The sequence below is a fragment of the Diabrotica virgifera genome, chromosome 9, assembly GCF_917563875.1.
Source record: "Diabrotica virgifera virgifera chromosome 9, PGI_DIABVI_V3a".
NCBI classification, from domain to species: domain Eukaryota; kingdom Metazoa; phylum Arthropoda; class Insecta; order Coleoptera; family Chrysomelidae; genus Diabrotica; species Diabrotica virgifera.
The window spans coordinates 206,541,721-206,568,595 of NC_065451.1; the positions used below are offsets into that span (position 1 = coordinate 206,541,721).

General features: G+C 32.4%; 1 protein-coding gene across 1 annotated transcript; it reads right to left on the bottom strand.

Annotated features, from left to right (window-relative positions):
- Positions 1-3,819: 3,819 nt before the first annotated feature.
- Positions 3,820-26,384, bottom strand: LOC114334039 (F-actin-capping protein subunit alpha). The gene is made up of 2 exons (XM_028284038.2): positions 25,742-26,384; positions 3,820-16,270 (listed from the first exon to the last, which is right to left on the bottom strand). Exons 1-2 carry the CDS (start codon positions 26,348-26,350, stop codon positions 16,013-16,015), a joined length of 867 nt encoding a protein of 288 aa, XP_028139839.1. The 5' UTR covers positions 26,351-26,384; the 3' UTR covers positions 3,820-16,012.
- Positions 26,385-26,875: the final 491 nt, after the last annotated feature.

A 26,875-nucleotide genomic window follows, 5' to 3' on the forward strand; every position in this document is an offset into this window, starting at 1 on the left:
TTTAATCTCAAAGTTCAAAATCGGTATACGTTAAAAAAATGCATTTTCTCGGCTTCCCATGGAGCAACTTTCTTCATTCTTTTTTTGTTCCCAAGTAACTCGAGTAGAGAGCCATCTAACTAACGCATTATTAAATGTCAAACTGGCTTTTGTTTTGTTTTTTTAGATAAACTCACTACAAGTGTACCTTTTAACGTTAAAAACACAAATATTCTCATTTGAAAGCTTTATAATTATTTAAACAATATTTAAACAAATTAAATTTTTGTTATAATAAATAAATTAATTTATTAACAAAACAAAAGCAACTTTGACATTTAATAATGCGTTAGTTAGATGGCTCTACTCGAGTTACTTGGGAACAAAAAAGAATGAAGAAAATTGCTCCATGGGAAGCCGAGAAAATGCATTTTTTAACGTATACCGATTTTGAATTTGGAGATTAAATTTTCTCCAACCTAATTTTTGATTGGAATTTAGCTATTTTTGGCAATTTTCACTCGTAATATAGATAGTTTTTATTATAATAATTTATGTTATAAGTATTTTAAAGATATGAAAATTGGTGTGGAGAAAGAGGACCGAAATAAAAAGGTGATGGTTCGAAAATTATGATCCTATTGTTTATACCTTTGCCGTAAAGGCCCGTCAACTTTGACCGGTTGTATCTCAGGAACCACTTAACACAATTAAACGTTTTTTATTTTAAAAGAAGCGTCCTACCGCTTTCTTTCCAATACCGTTTTCATGATTTAATTTAATATTTCCCGAGATATTCTATTTGTTTATAAGCCAGAAAATTGTTTATAATTTTAAAATATTCCTGAGGCCGCTTAAATAGTCCAATTTCAATTCTGTAAAGTGCATTAGATAGGTACAGTGTCTTTTTATACAAAAATCGTAGTTATTGTTATGTATCATAATTATTGTGGTTATTATAGCAACCGTAAATTTTTAATTAACAATTCAATTGTTGCTAAACTGTTCATTCAATTTCCATCGGCTTCTGGAATTATAATCTATACAAAAAGAGCTTTTATATTACCAAGTTATTTAATTATTGATAAACGATTACTTATCTAAAATTTTAGTTGAAAATTAAAGATTTTGTTGGAAAAACCCGCATTTTCCGGGGAAAATTTTCGTTGAAGTAATTTGGGAAAAACACGTCTCTATACAGAATTTAATTACGGTGAATTTTTATTTAGGTGTTTTTGGTGTAAAGTTAAAATCTTTGAGTTATAGACAAAAAATTGAAAAAACACGATTTTCGTTTTTTGAAAATTGAAAAAACACGAAAACACCATTTTGTTTATAAAAAAACTAGCACAGTATCTGCGGACTTTGCATACCTGTATTATTAATATATACAATCATAAGATTCGATTCCAGCAATAAAATTACTGGCAAATAACTTTTCCCAAAAATGGCCTATTCTCCGATAATCTGCTCAGACTATTATCAAATATTTCATATTTATTGCATTTTGTCACATCAACAACGAAATTTTGAAAGTAAAATAATAAATTATCTTTCAAATAAACTTCATTATAACACTATTTAGTTTACAATTCTCTCGACACTGATAACGAAATGTAGATAACTCTTTATTTTGAATTAAAAAAGAAATTCTATATTTATATCAACTACATTCATCATATTGTTGATAATTATTACTAACAAAAACACTCGGCAAACAGTACTGTTATATTGATATACTTTTCGACACTGAATCATCTTATCTTATTTGTTTTTCCGTTTATGCCACTGATAACTGTTTACTGCATCCCAATATCAAATAAATTAAGTAAGATATCGCAAATCTTTACCCAAATAATGTTATAGTATAGTATAAAAGTTTATTTTCCAGAAAATTTAGACTTGGAGACTCAATGATAGAAAGTATTTATCAAAAATTATAACTTACCTCTAAATGTTTTATGATAGGTTTTCTTCTTCTGATGCTTTCTTATTGGATGTCCATCTTTTTCTTGGCCTTTCTATATAGACGAGACTCTACCGTCGCCCCCGTTAGCGAAATTATTCCGATTCGATTTTTTTTTACACAAACTTACCCAAAAGAGGTCCTCATATCAAATCCACAGGGTGCCAGGCGGTGCCGCGGTCGAAAAATTGTTTAAACAATTTTTTTGAACAAATTCACAAAAATAATTTTTTTATTTCGAACAAATTTTTTTTAGATAATTTGGGTCATTCCGAGCAAAAAACGTCTCTTGTCATTTTTCTCTAAAATTGATTGTTATCGAGTTATACACGATATAAAATTTGAAAAATGCGAAAATAGCCATTTTCGAGGCTCAATAACTCGATTAAAAATTATTATTATGAAAGTCAAAAAGTGACCAGATCAAAAATTAAAACCCCTCCTTCAAGATCCTAAAGAAATTTTTGTCATTTTTATTGAGAAGCTGTTATTTTAATTATTAGCAAGTAGCACTATAGTCCAGGCTGTACCATCGCCCCCGTTAGCGTAATTATTCCGATTCGATTTTTTTGAACAAACTTAATTAAAAAGAGGTCCTTATAATAAATCCACAGGGTTCCAGGCGGTACCTTGGTCGAAAAATTGTTTAAACAATTTTTTTAAAATAATTTGGGCCATTCTGAACAAAAAAGGTATCGTGATTTTTCTCTAAAATTGCGAAAATGGCCATTTTCAAGGCTTAATAACTCGATTAAAAATTATTATTGTATAGCGCTAACTGTTAATAATTAAAAATAACAGCTTTGTAATAAAATAATGACAAAAATTTCTTCAGGATCTTGAAGGAGGGGTTTTAAACTTTGATTTGGTCACTTTCTGACTTTCATAATAATTTTTAATCGAGTTATTAAGCCTTGAAAATTGCCATTTTCGCATTTTTCAAATTTTGAATCGCGTATAACTCAACAATCAATTTTAGAGAAAAATCACAAGAGACCTTTTTTGCTCAGAATGGGCCTAAGAATCTAAAAAAATTCTACGAAGTGAAATTTTTTTTTGAATTTGTTTAAAAAAAATTGTTTAAACAATTTTTCGACCGTGGCACCTCCCGGCACCCTGTGGATTTGTTATAAGGATTTCTTTTTGAGTAAGTTTGTGCAAAAAAACGAATCGGAATAATTTACCGGGGGCGACGATACAGCTTGGACTATAGCGCTAATTGTTAATAATTAAAAATAACAGCTTTGTAATAAAATAATTACAAAAATTTCTTCAGGATCTTGAAGGGGGAATTTTAAACTTTGATTTGATAATTTTCTGACATTCATAATGAATTTTTAATCGAGTTATTAAGCCTTGAGAATGGTCATTTTTGCATTTTTCAAATTTTAAATCGCATATAACTCGACAACAATTAATTTTAGAGAAAAATGACAAGAGACCTTTTTTGCTCAGAATGACCCAAATTATCAAAAAAAAAATGTCCGAGATGAAAAAATATTTTTTTTGTGAATTTGTTTAAAAAAAATTGTTTAAACAATTTTTCGACCACGGCACGGCCTGGCACCCTGTGGATTTGTTATAAGGACCTCTTTTTGAGGAAGTTTGTACAAAAAAATCGAATCGGAATAATTTCGCTAACGGGGGAGACGGTACAGCCCCATCTAATATTAATTTCAAGTATGTAGTTATATTATGTCGTTATGTAGAAAACAAAGTTATTAACACAATCAATTACTACTAATTACTGGATACGTCGTATCGGTTTATTTCATTTAATTGTGTACATGTATTTACAATAACTTCTCAGTTAGTTTTGAAAAATATGGTGTAAATGTTTACCGTACTGGGTTAGTTGAGTAGTAAAAACTAGGAAAATATAAAAACTTTATTTTAAAATAAGTAACAAATATACATCAAATAAAATGAAATTTTTGGAGCCCTCAATTAAGTGAACAACAAAATTTTATTTTAATAAATATAACATCCTAATGTCTCGAAGAGCAGGTTACTACTAATAACAAAATACACTCAACAACACAAAATTTGGTCTGTTTTGTCTGAAAATAGTCTATTTTTTGGTCATAAAATTTTGTCTGAAAATAGTATAAAATTCTGGAAAAATACTATTGGCTGCGCCAATTACAATATTAAGAGCCGAGAACGGGTTAAAAAATGAATTTTGTAATAAAATTTATTTGTTCGAAAAGTATATTTCAAGTAAAGTAACAACCACAAACTAAAAAATCTCTTAATACAATATAGTCTCTATACTTCGTAAACACTTTGAATCCAGTTTAGAACACAAAACTAAAAGTACAGTAGACTCCTTCTAAACGAGAACTGAAATGACAGACTAATTACCTCGTTATATCAGACAACAATAATATTGTGCCTACATATGAATATGTAGTTTTCTAAAACATTAACTTCTAAGAAGTTCACAGGCGATGGAGTTTATTACATCACTGGCGTCGATAAGCACACATACTTTAGGCATTTCATTTGTATACAGACAGCTATTTATTTATACCCATCACCACGTCAAAAACAACTAAAGAAACATGTTCGTCTTGATTTTCTGTCCGAACTAGACGAAAAACAACGGAAAGAAAAAAGGAAACCCTTGAAAATGCGAAAATTTGCTATCATTATAACACTAATTCATACACTGGAAGCAGAAAGCAATCATACGAGTCAATGGGAGATTAGCCAACGAATGTTACATTCAAAGAAGCGTCAGACAGGGATGCATTCTATCCCCGCTGTTATATAATATCTACTCGGATATAATTTTTAAACAGGCTCTGCAAGATAAAGACTTTAAAGTGAAAATCAATGTAGAAACGGATCAAAAAGCTTAAATACGCTGATGACACTGCTATTTTATATGACAATTCCCAAGGCCTTCAACAGTTATTGGACCAAATGCTATGTTTGGTTAGTAATATTATAATATTACATAGCACTGAGACCTTGACTCTGAAGACTGATACGATAAATCTCCCAAAGGTATCTGAGGTAGGGTTGCCTAGACAGGGCCGCATTTAGGTCAACTGACGCCCTAGGCAATTCTCTAGTAGTCGCCCTTCAAACATGTACCATTTTTGAAAAAAAAATTGCAAGCAGAATTTTTTATTTAAATAAGAATACACTAAAAATGGATTGAAACTACGATGTTTATATACATATAACAGAAAAAATTGTCATTACAGTTCGATCACATCAGAGATTTCTTTCTCGATTTTTCTTTGGCAAAATCATCTGTAATGTCGTCATAATTTATCGCCTTTGTTACGACACTTTCTATGGACAAAATCGACAAATTGTTACGACGTTCTTGCGTCATACTTGATCGGAGATTATTTTCAATTCTTGACATTTTCGAAAATGACTGTTCAGCGGACACGTTGGAAAAATTAGGGAAAATATCTTTCAATCCACTCTTCTTTAAATATTTAGATATGTCAATTGGTGCTTTTATTGTGGTATCCAAATGACCCTTTAAGTGAATGCATTCATGTATGTTGATGCATGATGTATCTAGGTTATCTTTATAAATTTGTATCAGATTTTCAGCTTCTTTAATAATTAATTTATTGTTTAATTTTGGCAAATCTGTTATAACACGAAAACGTTGGCAAATAAGGCGATAAGATTCCAGACGTCTATTCAGATCTCTCATCAGAGTGTCGATTATAATATAGAATGTGTGGATTTTCATCTCACAGCTAGCTGATAAGTTTAGTTCATCATGGGCCCCCACGTCAAATTGAATTTTTCTTTTTCTCTTTCTTATTTCTGTATATGTTTTATTTGGGAACAATTTTTTGGCTTCCTCTTCATAAATGGCAAAATTATTTCTGATTGAGATAAAGTAATTTGAAAGAGCTTCATACTCTTTAACGACAGAACCCAGATCCATTGCAGGATTCTGGACATATTTATTGGATAGGTTCACTCTTTCTAAAATATGTTGCCAAATCACAGCTAATAAAGTCCATTTTTTTCAAATATAGAAAGAGCTTGATGTTTTACAGCTGCAGTTTGACATTCGTCGTTAGAGATATAACACTTCAGTTGCATCCGCCCTTGTGGACCACCTAGTTTCACCAAGTTTCAGTATAAATCAAACCAAATCAAGTCTTTAGTTTCTGCCTAATGTGCAAAATACATTTACATTGAAGTGTTCAATGGCCTTTGCGGTACTGCCGGCGCGGCGGCCCAGTAATCCCTAAATTTACGACTTCCGTCCTTTTTGAACGAATAGTGTTAAAGAGAGATCGAAATTTGTTTTCTAGAAATGAATGCCCACTTCTATTCCATTGATGGATGTACTTAAATGTTATTCGATTTTAATTTTTATATACAAATATTTTTTTGTACAGTATTTTTGCCGCCCTCTCATAATTTGCCGCCCTAGGCAGCTGCCTATATTGCCTAATGGATAAAGCGGCCCTGTGCATAGAAAAATACTGCAAATACCCTGGACAACCATTGAGACCAACTGAAGCTGGTCTGGAAGAGCAAATGTCGTTCGTGAGTTACTGAAAACTATTAAAATAAGAAAAAATTCATACCTAGGACATGTTCTTAGAGGAAATCGATACAGAATCTCCTTCTTAACGTCCCCTTGACGTTGGCGATTAACATGGCGAAACTGTCTCTGTCTAGAGCTATTCTAAATAGTTGTTCTGCTTTCTTTATTCCTGTCCACTCCCTGATATTCTTCAACCAAGAGGCCTGCTTTCTACCAATTCCTCTGCGTCCTTCGATTTTACCCATCATAATAAGTTGAAGAATATTATACCGGTCTACCCTTACTACGTGTCCAAAATAGGCCATCTTTCTATATTTGATGTTATCAAGCAGCTCGCGGGCAGCATTTGCTCTCTTAAGGACTGCAACATTTGTCAGCATAGCCCGTCCATGGTATTTTCAGTGTACGTCTGTGCAGTCACATTCCAAAGGCCTCCAAACGATTAATGGTGGATATTTTTAATGTCCATGCTTCGACACCATACAAGAGGACTGACCAAATGTAACATTTAATCATGCGCTTTCGAAGTTGAAAGTTATCATCACAGAAGAATGACCTCATTTTTTAAAATGTCGTGCGGGCTATCTCGATTCTACATTTTATCTCTTTATCTGGATCTAGTTGTTCAGTAATATGGCAACCAAGATATTTACAACTGGGTACTCTTGAATTATATGACCATCAACATATACAGAATCCTTCAGCTTATCAAGAAAGGTAAAATCGAGGCCCGCAGAAGAATTGGAAGGAACCAGATGTCATGACTCAAGAATATTCGTGATTGGACAATGAATAAGTACTTCCAAACAACTGTACAGATTAGCTTAAGACCGTGAACATCTCGCCAATGTAATTGCCAAAGTTAGGGGAACCTAATATATATATATAAAAAAAAAACAAACAATCCCATAAAATGCATTTGATGACATATTTCTGTTTACGCACATTTATCTGAAAATACGAACCAGTACCCAATGCGGCTAATATTAACATGTGGTTAATTTTTTACTACCCCGCGCTCTCAAGCAGACGGGACTGAAGGTCGAAGTTCACCAAAGGCAGATTCCAGAACCCATTCGAGTCAAAACATTCAGAGAAGCAACACGCATATAACCTTCTTATTTTTAATACTGTTACATATCTAATTTCTTTATACATACTCAATAAACGTTTAAATTCAAAAATATTAACAAGTGCGAAGCGATTTATTACAACCCCCAATCAACCTTACTTCAAACTTCGTATAAACAAACATAGTGGTCCTTCGATCCGGATATGAACCAGCGACCTATGGATGAAATTGTTTACGCACATTTATCTGAAAATATGAACCACATATTAATATTAGCCGCACTGGCGTACTGGTTCGTATTTTCAGATAAAGGTGCGTAAAAAATTTCATCAATTATTCCAAAAAGTAAGACAATTTGAATAATTGGAACGCAATTATGAAAAATGGCAAGATACCATCCAATAATCAGGAAACACCTACAACAGAGACATTAAGAAACAATTGTTGATAGAGAAAAAAATGAGCGTATTATGAATGTTATTGACATAGTTCATGTGAATATCTTTGCAAATTATTTTTAATCTACTAAAAACGTTAAATTACTGGTGTCGGGGCTTTGCAATGACCAATTTTTGTGTAGTTGAGTACAATAATGCGAGGAAATACTGTAAAAAGAAAAACAAAAATAATGATATACAAAGTATGATTCCAAAAATTATGTATCTTTCCAATGATGTCATGGATGTCACTTATCGTTCAAGTTCATTTAATTGACTAAAGTATTTATTACACACTTCATATATCACTGAAATATTATAAATTATACATATATGCTTGGTTAATCGTAAATAATATGAATAAAAATTAATGAAATGATAATGTCTTTATCATTGCAGAACATTTAAATTCGGTCGAAGAAAAAACAGAGTGTGGCCTAGAATCTGACGTAAAAATTTCAAAAATATAACATGTATCGTTAAAAACACCACCTGACAAAATAAGTTTTAAATAAGTGAGGAATGAGACAGGGCTGTGTCCTTTCGCCACTCATGTTCAATCTGTAATTGGAACCTATGTGGATACTGTGAAATTTAGGTATACGCAAGGATATTGCTAATTTCATGAATACAAAAGATCATCAACAATGAAGTTCTCCACGCATGAGCAAACAAAAAGAACTATTAACACGTTCGGTGCCCATGATGCACGTGTAGCGCCACGAAGGTTTTATCAAAGGTACCGATGGCGCGTAAGTGTCTTCAGTTATACTGTGTTACTAACTTAACGATTTAAGTATGTGGTACCAGCCAAGTGGCGCTTGTTCAAAATGGGCATCGAATGTGTTACAACACTGTAAAAGAAAGAAAAATGTAGTATCTAAGACAAGTATTAAGAAGTGAATGATAATACTTCGACCATAATAGAGGGTATAAGGTCAGTAGGAATATGCCAAAATTCATAGTTCAAGGACTCGAGGAAGTGGTTTGGCAGCTCATAGGCAGAACTTTTTCATGGTGCAGTTTCCAAAACTACAATTTGCATCTGAAGGAGATGAAATAGTCAGAAGAACGATTATTATAAATACTTACTAACTCGGACAATGACTATGAGATTAGAGCTCTACAGTTCTGGATCTCGGAGGTAAACTACACTATGTCGACATGGTGTTATTTTGAACAAGTTCCTTTAATCCACTTATTTTATTAGTTGGATTATACAAATTGGTTATATATTATCATTAAAATATGGTCATTTGGTCATATTGTCTTTCAACCAATTACTTGCGATATATCAGATTTTTATTAACATACTAAGTGCTCTAAACTTTAAATAATTGATGGATTCGACCGTTACTTGATGGAAGTTCATTTTACCTAACAATAAAACACTGAAAACGTTTGTTCTCTATACCACAAAATTTATTACAACTATGTGACTACAGCTGTTTCGGCAGAGTGCCTTTCTCAAGTGATTTAGATATGGGTTGCCTTTTTAAAGTCTTTAACTGAAGAGGTTGAGGAGTGGGGAGCTGTTTGTCTCGAGTTGGCCATTCAGAATTATATCTGTATTTTTCAATTTATTAATTTCCATAGATTTTAATAAAGATAGCTTAAGGCCTTTATTCTGAATATGCAGAATATGAAACTGTTCATTAAAATAATGATTATGATCTAGAAGGTGAAGTGCGTATGTAGAAGTGTCTGTTTTTCTAGTGTTGAAAACCCTTTTGTGTTCTGCTATCCGTTTGTCAAAGGTTCTGCCAGTTTGACCGATATAAGTTTTCGGACAGTCACCACAAGTTAGTTTGTAAACACCACTCTGTAGTTGTTTTCTCTTTCGGCTCTTATTGTTCTTAATATATTTGCTTAAGTTGTTGTTAGTTCTGAAAGCTGGTGTTATTCCTTTCTTTTTTATGTATCTGGCTATTTTTGTTGTTATCTTTCCAGTATATGTGATAGAGCAGAAGGTACTGGGTTCTTTCTGTGGTGGTGAATTGTGGTGGTGACTAATTTCAAGGCTTTCGTATGGAGTTTTTGGTTTAAAATTTTGTTGATTGTTTATTCGTTATAGCCATTGTTTACTGCTATTTGTTTAATGATGTTCAGTTCTATCTCGAAGTAATTTTTTGACATGGGAATTTCTGTCAGTCTATGTATCATGCTATGGTAGGCTGCTAATTTGTGTTGTGTAGGATGGGATGATGAATTGCGTATAGTTGTGTCAGTATGGGTAGGTTTATGATATACGGAGAACTCATGTTTGTTGTGTAGTCCGGTAATTGTTACATCTAGAAAGTTTATGGACTTATTCTGTTCGGTTTCTATTGTAAACTCAATATTACTATGAAGTGAATTAATGTGTGATAGAAATTGGTCCAGTTGCCTGTTGGTTCCTGTAAAGCATACTAGTATATCATCCACGTATCTCCACCAATATAAGAACTGTTTAAATACGGGATGTTTAGAAATTGTTGTTTCAAGCTGGTTCATAAATATATCTGATAGCAATGATAGCATGATACATAGACTGACAGAAATTCCCATGTCAAAATATAACATCGAGATAGAACTGGACATCATTAAACAAATAGCAGTAAACAATGGCTATAACGAACAAACAATCAACAAAATTTTAAACCAAAAACTCCATAAGAAAGCCTTGAAATTAGTCTATCCACCACCACAGAAAGAACCCAGTACCTTCTGCTTTATCGCATATACTGGCAAGATAACAACAAAAATAGCCAGATACATAAAAAAGAAAGGAATAACACCAGCTTTCAGAACTAACAACAACTTAAGCAAATATATTAAGAACAATAAGAGCCGAAAGAGAAAACAACTACAGAGTGGTGTTTACAAACTAACTTGTGGTGACTGTCCGAAAACTTACATCGGTCAAACTGGCAGAACCTTTGACAAACGAATAGCAGAACACAAAAGGGCTTTCAACAATAGAAAAACAGACACTTCTACATACGCACTTCACCTTCTAGATCATAATCATTCTTTTAATGGACAGTTTCAAATTCTGCATATTCAGAATAAAGGCCTTAAGCTATCTTTATTAAAATCTATGGAAATTAATAAATTGAAAAATACAGATATAATTCTGAATGACCAACTTGAGACAAACAGCTCCCCACTCCTCAACCTCTTCAGTTAAAGACTTTAAAAAGGCAACCCATAGTAATCTAAATTACTTGAGAAAGGCACTCTGCCGAAACAGCTGTAGTCACATAGTTGTAATAAATTTTGTGGAAGTATAGAAAACAAACGTTTTCAGTGTTTTATTGTTAGATACTCTAAACTTTGTTGCAAACACAGGCTAAACACAGTTGATCGAAATAACATAGTGTAGTTTACCTCCGAGGTCCAGAGTTAGATTAAGTGCTGTTGAATTCATAAAATAGCTGTACTAATAAAAAATGGAGAAAAGGCAACTTTATATTTTTTTAAAAACTGGATACATATTTACATTTGCCAGGTGGTCTAGTATCTATATAGTATCAATCTTTTAAAATAGACAAAAATATATTCCTCCGTTTTAAAATCAATTAAATAGAGTCGCTCAAAGCAGTGTATATTTTAGAAATTTCCCTGTCAGGGACTGAAATATCTATACAATCGAAGAGCTAATAGGTGAAATAGATTGGACTCTAGCTCTTATTTTAACATGAATCAGACTTTTCACATCTTAAAGGACACTAAGTAGATCCTAAACATTAAAAATTCCAAAACCTATTAGGAAAATTAGTTGTGTTTCCTTAATATCTAATTTAAAAGATCTATTAGTGCCTCTCAGTGTTGCTGTTCTTGTAGTATGGCTACCCGAGGAAACGAAGCCAAAAAAACAGTGAAAAAATCGAAAAATTACTGCCCTCTATTTTTTAACTGAAACATATGGGGGAAGTCAATAGAAAAGGCAAACCATCACGTGCATATCAAAATTTTTACTGCGTCATGGTTTATTAAGATTTAAGCAAAAAATGCAACTCTTAAAGCGACAATAGGGAACTTGCACATTTTTTTATTACATAATAATGTTCAGTTTTGTTTAAAAAAAAAAGATTTCCAAAATTTCGACTTTCGAGCAAAACTCATAATAACTTAGAAGTATAAATTTAAAATCTTCTGTGATTTAAAATAGTTCAAACGACCCGTGACGTCACATAGTTGAACTTTATGGTTATATTTATTGTTGGAAAATTCTCGAAAATATTCTCGATATGGAGAATTTTCTGAGAATGAACCCTATGACGTGCTTAGGAATATTGTTAAAGATGAAATAGGGTATTAAAAATCATGAAATTATATATACAAAATTATGAGACGAAACAACAGTGTTCTTTATATATAAAAAATACAAAAACAACAGAAAACACAAAATTTATTTCATAAAAAAAATTAAATTTTCTTCTTAAGAAGAAAAGAAAGATGGCTACTTCGATTTTCGAGGATTTTATCTAAAATCGCGTGATTCCTCGGCCGGCTATAATGTTTGGGATGCAAAAATATACTGGGTGAATTGGCAAAAACAGTATACACATTTTTAAATTATAGTAATTTGACTGGTATTTAATTTTTATTTTTATTTCGGCTTTTTTAAATATAGAAAATTCTCGCCCATAACTTTCTAGCCAAGAATATTCTCTTAAGAATATTCTCTTCTTACATCACTAGTTATATTTAGGCATATTCTTCTTCTTCATCTTTAGTTTATTGGCCTCCACCTACTTGGGTATTTGGCCAGCTCATCGTCGCGGAATAAGGGAAAAATTTATATTCTAATGACATTTATCGTATGTCATTGTAATAATATATACCAGTTTGTTGAGATTGGAGTTTGATACAGTTTTTGAAGGAAAGGAAAGAAGGTTTACTATGGAAAATAAAAGAAAACACTACAAACGAAACAAAAACAACTTTTTTATCTTTGATACATGTTTTAAATTATGTTCTGTTGTGATTTATAATATTTTTTCGAAATTAAAATTTTATGCAAGTTCCCTATTAAAAATGAATATACTTTTTAAAAACATGAAAGTTTGGGAACTTACGAAGAGAATGAAACCAAAATATAATAAAGCCCTCTAAATATTGACAAAGCACCTGTACATCCATTTAAAAATTACCATTTTTTTTTTCTCTCAAATGGGATAAACACATAGAATTGTTTAAAATCTACTCAACCACATATATTTGCACATATAGTACTACCTGCACATATTTATAGTAACTACATAAAAACTCATACTTTGAAATATGTTTTAAATATTTTTATTGTTTATTTTAGTAATTATGAACAATTGAAAAAAATGCTTATTTTCGAGTTAAATTTGAAATAAGTTTTTTGTTTATAAACAATTTTTAATTTAGAAAATCTAATCTTAAATAGCAGGTATTTTCAAGTATGTATGTTGATTGTTTTCATCTACAATGAGTAGTTTTTTCACAATATTAAAATGACTGAAAAATGTCACTTTTTTTGGTTAAATTTTAATAAAAAATCATGACGCAGTAAAAATTTAGATACACGCGGGATGGTACGCATTTTCTATCGACTTCCCCCATATATTCTAGTTAAAAAATAGCAGTCATTAATTTTTGATTTTTTGAATGCTTCGTTTGCTGGGGTAGGCTACAAAAACAGCAAAACCGTGTGTTCCTGTGAAACAGCAGACACTGTTTTATCAACTAGGGGAAGAACACATAGGTAAAAATAAGATACTAAAAAGATAATAATAATAACAAATTATATATAAAGATGAAATGACAATAATTTTAAGAAGCATTTTATATTTTTAATTATTCTAAAAATTGGCTATCCCTGCTGTCAGAAAACTTAACAAGGTCGACCAATATTTACAAAAGAACATTCCTAAGCAACATGAATGCGCGAAATGTGCGGATGATAAAGGTGGCATTCTTGAGATTCAAGGGACTTATTTTCTATTATGCTGCACATATTTTTGAATCATTTTAATATTCAAGATACAGTATAGGGGGCTTTCAAGTATTACGTAACGCAATTTTTGAAAATTTTTGACCCCCCCCCCCCATGTAACGCAGAGTAACGTTTTTCTGTACCCCCTCCCCCTACCAAACCGTTACGGAACACCCAAATGACCATTTTAACCTAAATGGAACAATAATTATGTTGCGAAAAGTACCAAGTCGGTAAAAAATTGATTGATTGCGGTAATAAAAACTTTCTCGACTTTTTGCGGTAATGATAAAAACGACATTTAATTAATTAAAGTATGAATTAATTCACTTTAACAACACTGACAAGAGCAATACGTTTCTCTGTATTACGTATTTAAAACCCTAATGAATACTGTAGAACACTGAGAAAACTAGACTGCATATGGACTTCAGAAAACGAGTAGACAAACGATTTATGACCCTCTCTTAAAATTTCTTTGGTCTGAATCCCATCTGTAATCTGTATCTTGTAAGCTTTTGTTCTCCAAAAACGTCGAGCTAATTATTGCAAACATGTGTTACTGTTCTTGATCTGGTGACAAATTTAAAGATTTTTCACTTGAATAGATACTATATTGTCCTATTGTAGTTGTAGAAGGGCCGGAACATGAGCGGATCATGAGGGGCAATATAATACAATTTAAGGGTTCTCAAATCGTAGGTATCGTAAAATATAAACAAAAGTTACCAAGTTGGGAGATTTTGATTCCGTAGTCTTTTTTATTTACATTTAAGTTAAAAAGCAATGTTACGTAACGCGCTGTTCGAACCCCCCTCCCCCCATGTAACGCACCATAACGTTTTACAAGACCCCCTCCCCCCAAGTTGCCTTACGTAATACTTGAACGCTCCCATACTTGCAGTCACAAAGATACTCAACTAAATATACAATTCAGGAAAAATACCAAGAAAATGGCTGAAGTCTGAGTTTATTGCACACAAAAAAAAACAGGAGCTAAAAATGCGAAGAATACTGTACAATAAGCCTTGTGAGTCATCTCCTAAAATGTTCCTAGAGATAATCCATAAGAGGATTTACAAGCTGTGTCTAATTTCCCCAAACCAGTTCAGTTTCATAAATGCTGTTTCTCAGCAGCTTTGTTCTCAGTACAAGTCATATTCAAGAGATGCAGAGATGTCAATTGTGACATATACGCATGTCTGGTTGATTACGAGAGAGTATTTGATCTAATACATCATGCCAAGATGGTGCAAATAGTAAAAGAAGCAGAAATTGACAAACAAGATCTGAAAATTATTGGAAACTCTTATTGGAATCATACCACAAATCTCAGAGTTGAAGATGAACACAAAGAATAAGTGACATTCATGTGTGGAGTGAGACAATGCTGTATTTTGTCTCCTCTAATCTTAAATCTCTACTCTGAAAGAGTATTTATCGAAGCTTTGCATGAAACTGAAAAGGATATTCTACTAAACAGGTACCGGCTAAACAATATCAGATATGTAGATGGCACTGTTAGTATATGTGGACAACTTAGAAGACCTCCAAATATTTATGAACAAAATCACGTATTACAGTGAACTAAATGGACTCAATATAAACGTAAAAGAGACAAAGCTCATTATAATTAGCAAGAAAAAGTAACAGAATGTCAACCAATTCCCCAGTAAAAAGAGTAATGCTCTTCTGAGTGGAAAATTACATCTACTGGGATAGTTTTTAATCCACAATCCATGTATTTGCCAGATTTAGCCCCATACACCTATTTTCTGTTTGTAAACTTTAAAAATGCCTTAAATGGCATGGCTTTGCAACAAAAAATGACGTTACAGCCAATATGTCACAATATTTTGAGGAGCTTGAGCAAACTTATTTTTAAAGGGGATAAAAAGTAGTATGCCTATTCCAGTATTGGGTAATATTGTGTTAAAACCATAACATACCAGCCATAAGGAAGGACAGATAAAATACTACAATAAAAACAATTGCCCCTTGATTCACAACAATGCCATCCTTACATTCGCCATCTTGGCCATTCTTTCCATTAAAAGTCAGTCACTAATCATTGCGTTTTGAGTTCTTTGCCAATGCTATAGGATACGATTTTATTCCAATCCATTTTTGTCCTGGTGACAGGAAGAAGTCTTCGTAGGGCCTTGAAGGTTGTATCTGACATGTTCTGGTAGTTTTCTGAAATTGCCGTCTGATAGAGATCCTCAGCGGCTTCTATTACTTGGATGATTTCTTTGGCAGTTTGTGCCTCAGATGAAACAGGAACAGTTTCTTTTATTTCTTTAGTACTTACTAATTGTACATTACCCTAGATGTAAGGATTTAAGCAAGGATTAGAAAATAAATTTAAACAAACTATTTACACATACAGGCTGTTTAATGTTTGATTAGATATAGGTACCCTAATGAAGGAGGTGCTAAAATCAGCAAGATTGCTTATGAGAATGAGTTGCATAGCCACTGTAGAATGACGAATAACTGAATGAATCACCACAAATCTGGGCAATTGGGCAAGCGGGGAAGTGGTGTTGCCATTTTAGTGCGTATATCTAATTAAAAACTAAACATTCTGTATATTACTAGAGTTACACAATAGGTAGAATAATTGTGTAAGTCAAATTCATAGGGTTTTCAAGATATAAACATCAATAAAGATGTCTGAATTGTTAAAAAAAAGAAGTTACTACTTTCATTTCATTCAGGAAAAGTATTTTTACTCCCTAGAGAGGAAAAGTACAAGTTTGCTCCCTAAAATCAGGCCAGGAAAAGTATACTTTCCGTAGAGATAGGTGGAAAAACATATTTCTATTACATTCTATTAAACATCATTTTTTACTTATAAACAATGTAAGATCGTTATTTGATTTTAAATAGTAGAGGTGAAGACTGATAAATTATATAAAACAGTAACATTATTTTGCTGATAAAGTATACAAAGTCCTTTCAAATGAGAGTTTGTTAAGTTATTTTTGTTAATTTGTTGCTGAATTATTACTGAATTGTTTCAAAAGTTGATCTTTTGAAAAGCGTTAATAAATTTTCTAAAAATGCACAAAAGACTTTAGGTTCCCATAAGAATAGAAACAATATCACAAGTATTCAACAATAGTATAAACTATTTAGTAATTCAGTTAACATAAGGACCTTTTACTATAAACAATGAAATAAAGAAAAAATAAACCAAATAATTAAAAAGACATTTAGGGCAATGAGGTAGAATAGTATTAAGTAGAAAAGAAAAATTATAGAACGGGTATAAAAAACTTATCAAATAAACTAAAAAGAAAAAATCAATATCTAAGATGAATTTTGAATGAAAATTAAAATTATCTAAACAGCAGAGTTGCCAGCAGAAATCTAACTATAACAGAGTTGTAAAACTAGATCAGATTTAATCCCTTCAATGGGACTTAATTATAATTTATTGATTTAATGAGATCTTCAAGGTTTATCCATATTATAGCCACATAAAAGTATTGACCTAGAAACCTGAAATGACCATAAATGGGCTGTTTGTAACCACAAATGATGATAAAAAAAATTTTAGATAAAAATTTTTATGTCACAACGAAAAAAGGAAGATAGGGGTATTCCCATTTTGGACTTGTATTATTATGTATTTGTATTTGATTAGAAGTAAATGGATAATCTATTTAATTGACATTCAAAAATCCAAATTAACAATAAGTTTCACATAAAACTTCTGTTTTTATATGCTGAATGCTTACTTGTATATGATAAACGATAGTTTTGTTGAAGATATATCCTTAAAATACTTAATTTAAAAATATTTGTTCTGTAGTTGATAAAAGAAATAAGTTCATGACATAGTTTTTAATTATTGAAAATATGTTTTTATTAATCTATATTTTATTTCATTTGATTACACACAATTGGCCTTCTATTCAACAAAGATTTGTATCTATATTAAAATTCTTTAACAGGTTAAATACCAGGTGTTTTTTTTCAATAACTCAAAATATTACTTTCAATTAAACTCAAATTTTTGCTTATGTTTGTTGTGTGCTTTATTGTATGTAATTATAGTACAGTTCCCTTTACTACCTTTTGACATAGCACATAGGTGAAAAGAAAATGTAATATCAGAAATCTGTATTATCAAAAAGCATTAATTTTAACACGTTAAGCCCCGGCATGAATTTATGAGAAAAATTTTGAAGAGATAAAAATGATAACCAAAGTCACATTGGTTTATCCGAAAGGAAAGATTTTATTGGTAATGCCAGTAGTGAACAGTAAAGTAAACTTACAGTAAAACCAATTTGTCTGCAAATGTGAGAAGAGATAACAGATGTTTGTTTATGCGCTGCAAGTGACCTTGAGGGTTTTTGTTAACTCTGTTTACCTGTACATCCAATCAACAGAAATTTCACAGAACAAATGCAAAAACCCATTGATTATTTTTAATTATTTATATGTGAGGATGTAATTGAACTGATGGTAAAAGAAACAAACAAAAATGCTTAAATCTTTACAAAACAATACTTTAAAAAGAAGAAGTAGTAAGTATAAAGAATGAAAAAATACAAATACCTATCTAAGAAATGAATATCTTGGGTCTTAGAATATGGCTGCAGCTGGCACATATACCATAGATCCAATCATATTGGTTGAATAAAAGAATATATAAAAATGAAATGTATTCCCTTACAACTAAAAATTGATTCCAGATTTTGGTATTTTGGCAAGATATCAAATTATGGGAAAGATTATGCAAGATTCAACAACTACTTTATTTGATATAAGATAAATTGAGGCCTACAGAATCAAAACTTGCTAGATTCATGTGTTGAAATTTTGTCAGGAGGCTAATAAAACATTAAAAAAGTAAATTTACCAGTATCCAGCATTTCTCAGTCAAAGGGGCATCAATAAATACCATACAATGACTCACTAATTTGTAATTTTTCTGCAAGCCCCTTACATCTTCAGAAATTTGTACTTAGTTTGGATTTAGCAGAACGAAAAATGTAGGATTTAGCAGGTTTTGATTCTGATTGGCTCAATTTCAACATATCAAAATGTGTATAAGTCAATACTTTTTATAATACATGCTCATATGTTTTGAGTGTGTTGAAAATGTTCATAATCCAAATAATCAGCTATATTTTTGTCCACTCATTTGGTTGGACATTGATTTTGTATTTTTGTAAGTTTTAATGTACTAAGTAGTACCTTGGTTTCCCCACAAGAAACCCAATAGTATTTGTAAAAGTTCCGAGCAGTTCAAATTCTTCTACATTGTACTTCATTTGATTCACAAGATTCACCTTCTATTCAACAAAGATTTGTATAAGTACTAAAATTCTTTAACACATTCAGTGCTATTCATATCTTAGCAACATTGCTGCCGGCATTTCAACATATTGTTGAAATTTTTGACTCTCCATTATTGTTAATTTGTGTTATTATAAGAGTTAAAAATAAGACAAAATAAGTACATCTTACCACTCCTACAATACACACACCACAAGTGCTAGGAGATAACTAACCATTATATTCGATATGGTATATGACGCCAGTAGCGTAGCTGACAGGCCCGCAAGGCGGGGGCCCCTTAAAGCCTTCAAGCTTAATACTTCTACTTTCTTTAAATTGGGGACCAAAACATATTTTCCTAATAAGCATCAAAATATGGAATTTGGAAGGAAGTAATGAAGCAGGTAACTGACGTAACTCTTACTCTTTCTGGGTGCAATTTAGCGTTTCGTGGGCATGTTGGTAGTTTAGATGAAAGTGAATCCCAAAAAGCTAACTTTTTGTCGATGGTTCTTTTACTAGCTAAATATGATCCTGTTTTAGCTAAATTAATCGATAAAAACAAGAACAAAAACTTAAACATTACTTGCTGGCTTAAGAAACTGGAAACAAAGTGATTAATTTAATTAAAAAAAGTTGTTTTTATTCAATAATTCTTTATACCACTCAAAATATTTCCAAAGACGGTCAGCTTAGTTTTATTTTCCGGTATGTAAAAATAACTTGTGATGAAAATAATTTACCCTCCAAAGCAAAAGTTGTTTTTAGGAATTTATTCGTATATTAGACCAAAATGCAGAAGGTCCTGTAAATGAAATTTTAAAATTTATACAATCAAAGCACCTTTCCGTACACAACTGCAGAGGAAAGGGGTAGCACTGTTTCACATTACAAGAATTTTAGTTGTGCGATGGTTAAAATCTACATAGTGAGTGGCTCCGCATTCACCGCTTGAAACGTTCGGAGGAGGGAGAAATATTCCATACTTATATGATTGCCGAGCCACTATGTAGATTTTAACCATCGCACGACTAAAATTCTTATAATGTGAAACAGCACGTATGATGGGGCAAGAGTTATGAGTGGTGTATATTCAGGCGTACAAAGGCGCATAACTGACATTGAAACAACAGTTTCCTATATGTTCATTGTACATCCCATAATCTGAACCTAATATTGAATGATGCCATTGCTGGTGTACAGAAGTTGGTTTTTTTTACAGATGGGATGTACTATGTACTATTATGACTTTGGATTCATCGCGTTTGCCAACACTTAAAAAGGTTATGTGAAACCCGGTGGTCATCCAGATATGATGCTGTTATAGCTTTGTCGAGCTTTCCGACAAGTAATGAAATTTTTAATGAAAATTTCACTGTTATCAAAAAACTATGAAAAATTAGAAGCTAATGCATTATTAGAGCATATGAATAATTTTGAATTTGCCGATAACATTACTATTCAATCTGAAATACTTATAGGTCTGGATCCCGCGTATGAAAAAAAAGTTGATTAATAGCAAGCTGAAAATTTGTTATTAGCTTAAGGGTGTCTAGTCGGACAAACATTAATATATGGGAACACTGGAACAGGGGAAGTTTTAACTGTGGAACAGGTTAAAAATTTGGAACAGTCAGACCACGAAAACGGCACATGTATTTTGTCTGACAGAACAGACTTAAACTCTCCGAACAGAGATTAAACTCTCATGCAAAAATCAGACTGCTATTTATCACCAAATTGACGTTTTAATGAGTGGAACATGTAGAATATGTCAAATGACAGGAATTATGACAGGTGATAAATAGCAGTCTGATTTTTGCATGAGAGTTTAATCTCTGTTCGGAGAGTTTATGTCTGTTCTGTCAGACAAAATAAATGTGCCATTTTCGTGTTCTGACCGTTCCAAATTTTTAACCTGTTCCACAATTAAAACTGCCCCTTTTACAGTGTTCCCATATATCAAAGTTTATCCGACTAGACACCCTTAAGCTATTAACAAATTTTCAGCTTGCTATTAATCAACTTTTTTTTCATACGCGGGATCCAGACCTATTAACTGTATTCATCTAACATCAAAACTTCTGCAATCTGAAATGGCAGAGTTAACGGTTTTTCAACTTTTTGAAAAAACTCGTGATAATCTTTGAGAAATTAATTTTCCGAAATTTTATCAGAAGGTGCAGGACTAGCAGAATAGTGGGGATTATATCGGAATTTAAGAAAAACGGATAAAACGTATAAAAAAAATTACGAAGAGCTCAGCTGCGACGAAAATTAACTTTTTAGCAAAAAAATTTGTTTTGAAAAAAGTTTTGAAGTTAATGATTTCAATGTAAATTTATATACAGGGTGTCCCAGACTAATTTAGCCACGCTATATCTCTTAAACGAATAGAGGTTTTCGAATGGGACAAAAAATGGTCTATTCTACTTGTAATACACTTTAATATGGCGTAGAAAAAAATCATCCCCTAAATATTCATCCTTTAGTTACAACCCCTAACTTTAATTTTTTTAATAGCACCCTGTATATTTTTTTATAGTTTTGGATGTGGTCTTCTATCGTCTATTTAACACATTTTTTGAAAATGAAATCGGTTCGTAAATAACCAAGAAAATATCAGTTTAGTTTTTTTAATTATGTGTCCCAGACTAATTTAACCAGGCTATATTTCTTAAACGAATAGAGATTTTCGAATGGGACAAAAACTGATCTACTACATTTGTAATACACTTTAATATGGCGTAGAAAAAAAATATCCTCTAAATATTCATCCCTTAGTTACAACCCCTAACTTTATTTTTTTTAATAGCATCCTGTAAGTTAGGCATGAATATTTAGTTGATGAATTTTTTCTACGACATATGAAAGTGTATTACAAATGGAATATATAAGTTTTTGTCCCATTGGAAAATCTCTATTCGTTTAAGAAATATAGCCTGGATAAATTAGTCTGTGACACACAGTTAACAAAAATAAACTGATAGTTTCTTGGTTATTTACGAACCGATTTTCAAAAATTGTGTTGAATAGACGATAAAAGACCACATCCAAAAACTATAAAAAATATACAGGGTGCTATTAAAAAAATTAAAGTTAGGGGTTGTAACTAAGGGATGAATATTTAGGGGATGATTCTTTGTACTCCATATCAAGCGCGGCTCCTCCTTAGGGTCAATTGGTCAATGACCCCCCTAAAATAATCTCATAAAAATACCAATTTTATTAAAAATATCTTTTATCTAAAACTTCACTCTGAAATATAAAATTCTCTCTCAGCAGTCTGCATTGGCAAAACAAATATAATAGATATAATAACGTCGCGCCTCGCGCTATACACAAGCCCGTGGCTGGGCCGTATTTTAAATTGTCTATATACAGTTCTTATGGCTTATGGACAAATGCATGTAAAATAGAAAAGAGACGGCAGATAGCAATTTCGTGGGCGAGAGTGGGAGTGACCTTTCCGTCGTATACCTCTAGTAGAGTCGACGGCCTCACGTTTAGTTAGTTACCGTCTGCTGACCGCACTTCACGGCAGGTCTATATCGATCGCGGCGTATTTGCGTAATTTATTTTGTTTTGTTGGATTTTTTTGTGATTGTAACAAAAACAAGATGAGTGTTGTTGACGAAATAATTGCCTTAAAATCTGCTGGAACACTAAATTATGAACGGCGGCTTGAGAAAAAAGAAAGTGGTCGACCAAAACCAAACATGAATTTAAAACAAACAACAAAGGATAGGGGTAAGGACATTCAAAGATATTTTAAAGAATCAATGTACAATTTGTGTGATTGGATTTGTGGCTGCAGTGTGAGAAATGCATTTTTTTGCTATCCGTGTTTACTGTTTTCGAATGACGCTGTATGGGCGAAAAATGGAGTAACTGACATTAAGCATTTAAAAGTGAAAATTACAAAACATGCCTCTTCAACTACTCATATAAATTCATCAATGAGTTACGCAAGTTTAGGACGTGTTAACATAAGACAGCAACTTGATAGTGTATATCGTAAATCTGTGCATGACTTTAATGAATTGGTATCTAAAAATAGGTATATTTTAAACAAACTAATCGACTGTGTAAAATTTTGTGGAGTTTTCGAAATTGCATTGCGCGGTCATGACGAAAGTGACAGCTCCAATAATCGTGGAATTTTTCTGGGCCTTATCGATTTTGTTTCTGAACTGGATTTAATGTTTAAAGAACACATTGAAAAAAGTACAGTATTTAAAGGAACATCGAAAACAATTCAGAACGATATTTTAGAATCAATGTTAGCCATTGTGCATACTCATATCATGAAGGAGATTGGCCAGACAAATTTTGTGGCCATTCAAGTAGATGAGACCACAGACAGCTCCAATAAAACGCAGATGATTATCATATTGCGATATGTATTAACTGGTATTGTACATGAAAGATTTTGGAAATTTGTTAACCCCCTAGGTACTACAGCACAACATTTAACTAATGTAATATTGGAAGAACTTCAATTATTAAAAATTAATGAAGCACCTGAAAAATTGATTGCCCAAAGTTACGATGGTGCATCAGTCATGAGCGGTAAACTGGGAGGAGTACAAACAAAAATTAAAGAAATATACCCAAATGCACACTTCATTCACTGCTATGCCCATCAATTTAATCTTATCCTCCAAAAAGCGGCGAGTCAACACAAACCGATAAAAATATTTTTTGCAAATTTACACGGATTTTCGTCCTTTTTCGGCCGATCTCCAAAACGTACGATGGTTCTGGATAGAGTGGTTAAAGTAAGGCTACCTAAAGCTGCGCCTACTCGATGGGCTTTCAATACAAAATGTGTTGAAATTGTATACACTTATAAAGATGATTTAAAATCTTGCTTAGAGGAAATTATTGATGAGGAGCAAGATGGTAACAATATAAATCAAGCAACTGGTTTAAAAAGACATTTGGAAGATGAGCATTTTTTATTTTGGTTAAATTTTTTCCATAAAATAATGCCCCATGTTGATATATTGTTTAAACAATTGCAAATGCGAGACATTGATGTTATATCTGTCAAAAATTGTATCCTGTCTTTTAACAACAATATCCAAATAATTAGAAATACTATTTTGGAATCAGAAGTACCAAGCACATCAACAGCAAAAAAAAGAAAAACTACTGCAGAGGATCCAAAGCGACGAACTGCACTTGAAATTTGTGATATTATTATATCTGAAATAAATCACAGGTTTAGTTTCAATGATCATCTCATGATTTCACAGTTATTCTACATAGAGAAATTTGAAGCATACACTACCAACTTTCCGCAAAATATTTTAAAAATGGTGACGGCTAATTATCCCACAGTGAATATTTCCAAACTAAAATCGGAACTTGAAGTCTTATATTGTCGTGAGGATTTTCGCAATAGTGCTGGTGCAGTAGCCATACTTCAGCTTTTTATTAACATGAATTTGTCTGAAACATTTTCTGAAGCAGTGAAGTTATTAAATATTTTGTGCACACTCCCTATGACAACCGTGGAAAGTGAGAGATGTTTTTCTACTTTAAAAAGAGTAAAAACATTCCTGCGTAATACGATGGGACAACCTAGACTTAGTGCCTTGTCTATGCTGAGCATCGAGAAAACGCTTGTCAAGAGCATTCCAAATTTCAATGAGAAGGTCATAGACTATTTTGCAGAACTAAAGGATAGAAGAATTGACTTAAAATATAAAAATATTTAAAGTAAGTTTCGTTTTAATAAATTTACAATTTATTATACTATAAATATTCCTATCTATATATCAGTCAATAACCTGTTCATACCATTTTTCCTATATTTTTTAAAAGATTTACTCTAAAAAAAGACAAATTTAATTTTCGGAAAACTAGGGTAAATAGTATTGAGTTTTATCTAAGTCTGTATTTTTTATCTAAAATATAAATGCTAAAAGATCTTTTAAATACTTTAAAAAATCAACAGTTTGAAGTTTTCAAACCAAAATGACCCCCCTGAAGATTGACCCACGAGCCGCCGCTGCTCCATATTAAAGTGTATTACAAGTAGAATATATCACTTTTGGTCCCACTCGAAAATCTCTATTCTTTTAAGAGATATAGCGTGGCTAAATTAGTCTGGGACACCCTGTATAGTATTGCAACAACTTACAAGGTTTGTCGGATTAAAAGATATGAAGGTATACCTAATAGGTTTTCATGTCTATTCCCAAAAAATCTATTAACACTAAATGATGAAGACTCATTAAAAAAGGCCAAATATTGTCATTTACACATATTTTAGAATTATACTGTTATTAGTTGTCTTTATGTTTATAATACAGGGCCCACAAAAATTGTCGCGGGGGGCCCCCCAATCTTCAGCTATGCTACTGTATGACGCACCGGTGCATCATCAGCACTGAACGTGTTAAACTATGATTTTTTATTTAATTTGTTTTCTGAAATGAAAAAATGTACTTCTTTTCTTCAAACAATTACAAACTGTTATTGTACTTACCTCTTCATAATAATGGACCTGTACTTTGAGTACCCCTCTCACCTCAGCAGTGGAATCATCAGTTAGACTAATGGACCACTGAGATCTCCATCTCCCATTCCAGTAGTTCTTCGGAGAGAACTGGTGGTCTTCGATACAAGCTGTTAAGTTAACAACCCCGCTCTGGTTGCGGCCTACCACACTACATACTCCATCTTTGTAATGGTTCCTAGTGTACTGAATGAACTCGGAGTCTAAGGCTGCCCGCCAAGGCTCAGAAGCACTATCGGGGGTATAGACTTGGTAGTCTAAGGCTTCTTTTCTCAGGTGATCATAGGTAAAACTCTGCTTACTTCTGGGGTCGAAGAATCTATTATTCCCTAAATCGTTGTATTCCGTAATAAGCACTAAATGATCGGCGTTTTCTATTTTAACGGGGGTCAGTTGATCTTTGTTATACTGGGCGAATGCCCCGCTGGCACCTTCTTTTAAGAGGTCATCGTCGTTTAAAAGTTTTCTAACATCATTAAATACCTCATTAAATTCACCGGGTGGCGAATGGAGAATAAAATCCGATACTATTTTCACTTTTTCTTGGTCACTAATAACGTCGTCCCCGTCTGACGCCATGTTTAGGTTGGGTTTTCTACTTGACAGATTATGGTGATGTCACACGTTGACAGATGAGTCATTCAACTCTCCGACAAGGCAGTTTCTAACGAGTATCATTTTTATCCACAGCCCCGTAACAAACGGATACAATATGAAATTTGGCAACAGGGCTAGACGTCCTACAAGAAAATCTGTGTGTGTGTATGTGTGTACATACAAAATGTGCTTTCTGCTGCCTTTTCCAAGACCGTCTCATAGAGAAAGTGCTGCTCCCAAACCTTTTTCAGGACTTCCAAGGTATTTGACGAAGCAAGAAGATGGTGCTAAAAGGAACAGTTGCATTAAAAGAAGAAAATTAATTATAAATAACCAACAACAATAACAAGACCAATAATTGGTTCTAATTACTGGTTACTGGATCAAGTATTTCCAAACATCTTTTGCGCGTTATTTTTAAAGGAACAAATTGCATTTTTTTAAAATGATTTAGATTTGTTAGTTTAGGAATTATAATCATTTAAACAATTCGTCATTTTCTACGCA

What these genes read in the sequence shown, in the direction of transcription:
- LOC114334039 (XM_028284038.2), bottom strand. Translation starts at nt 26,350, where the DNA reads ATGGCGTCAGACGGGGACGACGTTATTAGTGACCAAGAAAAAGTGAAA. An exon ending in AGGTCCATTATTATGAAGAG is followed by an intron (nt 16,271 to 25,741) that starts GTAAGTACAATA and finishes CCTTACATCTAG; the next exon opens with GGTAATGTACAATTAGTAAG.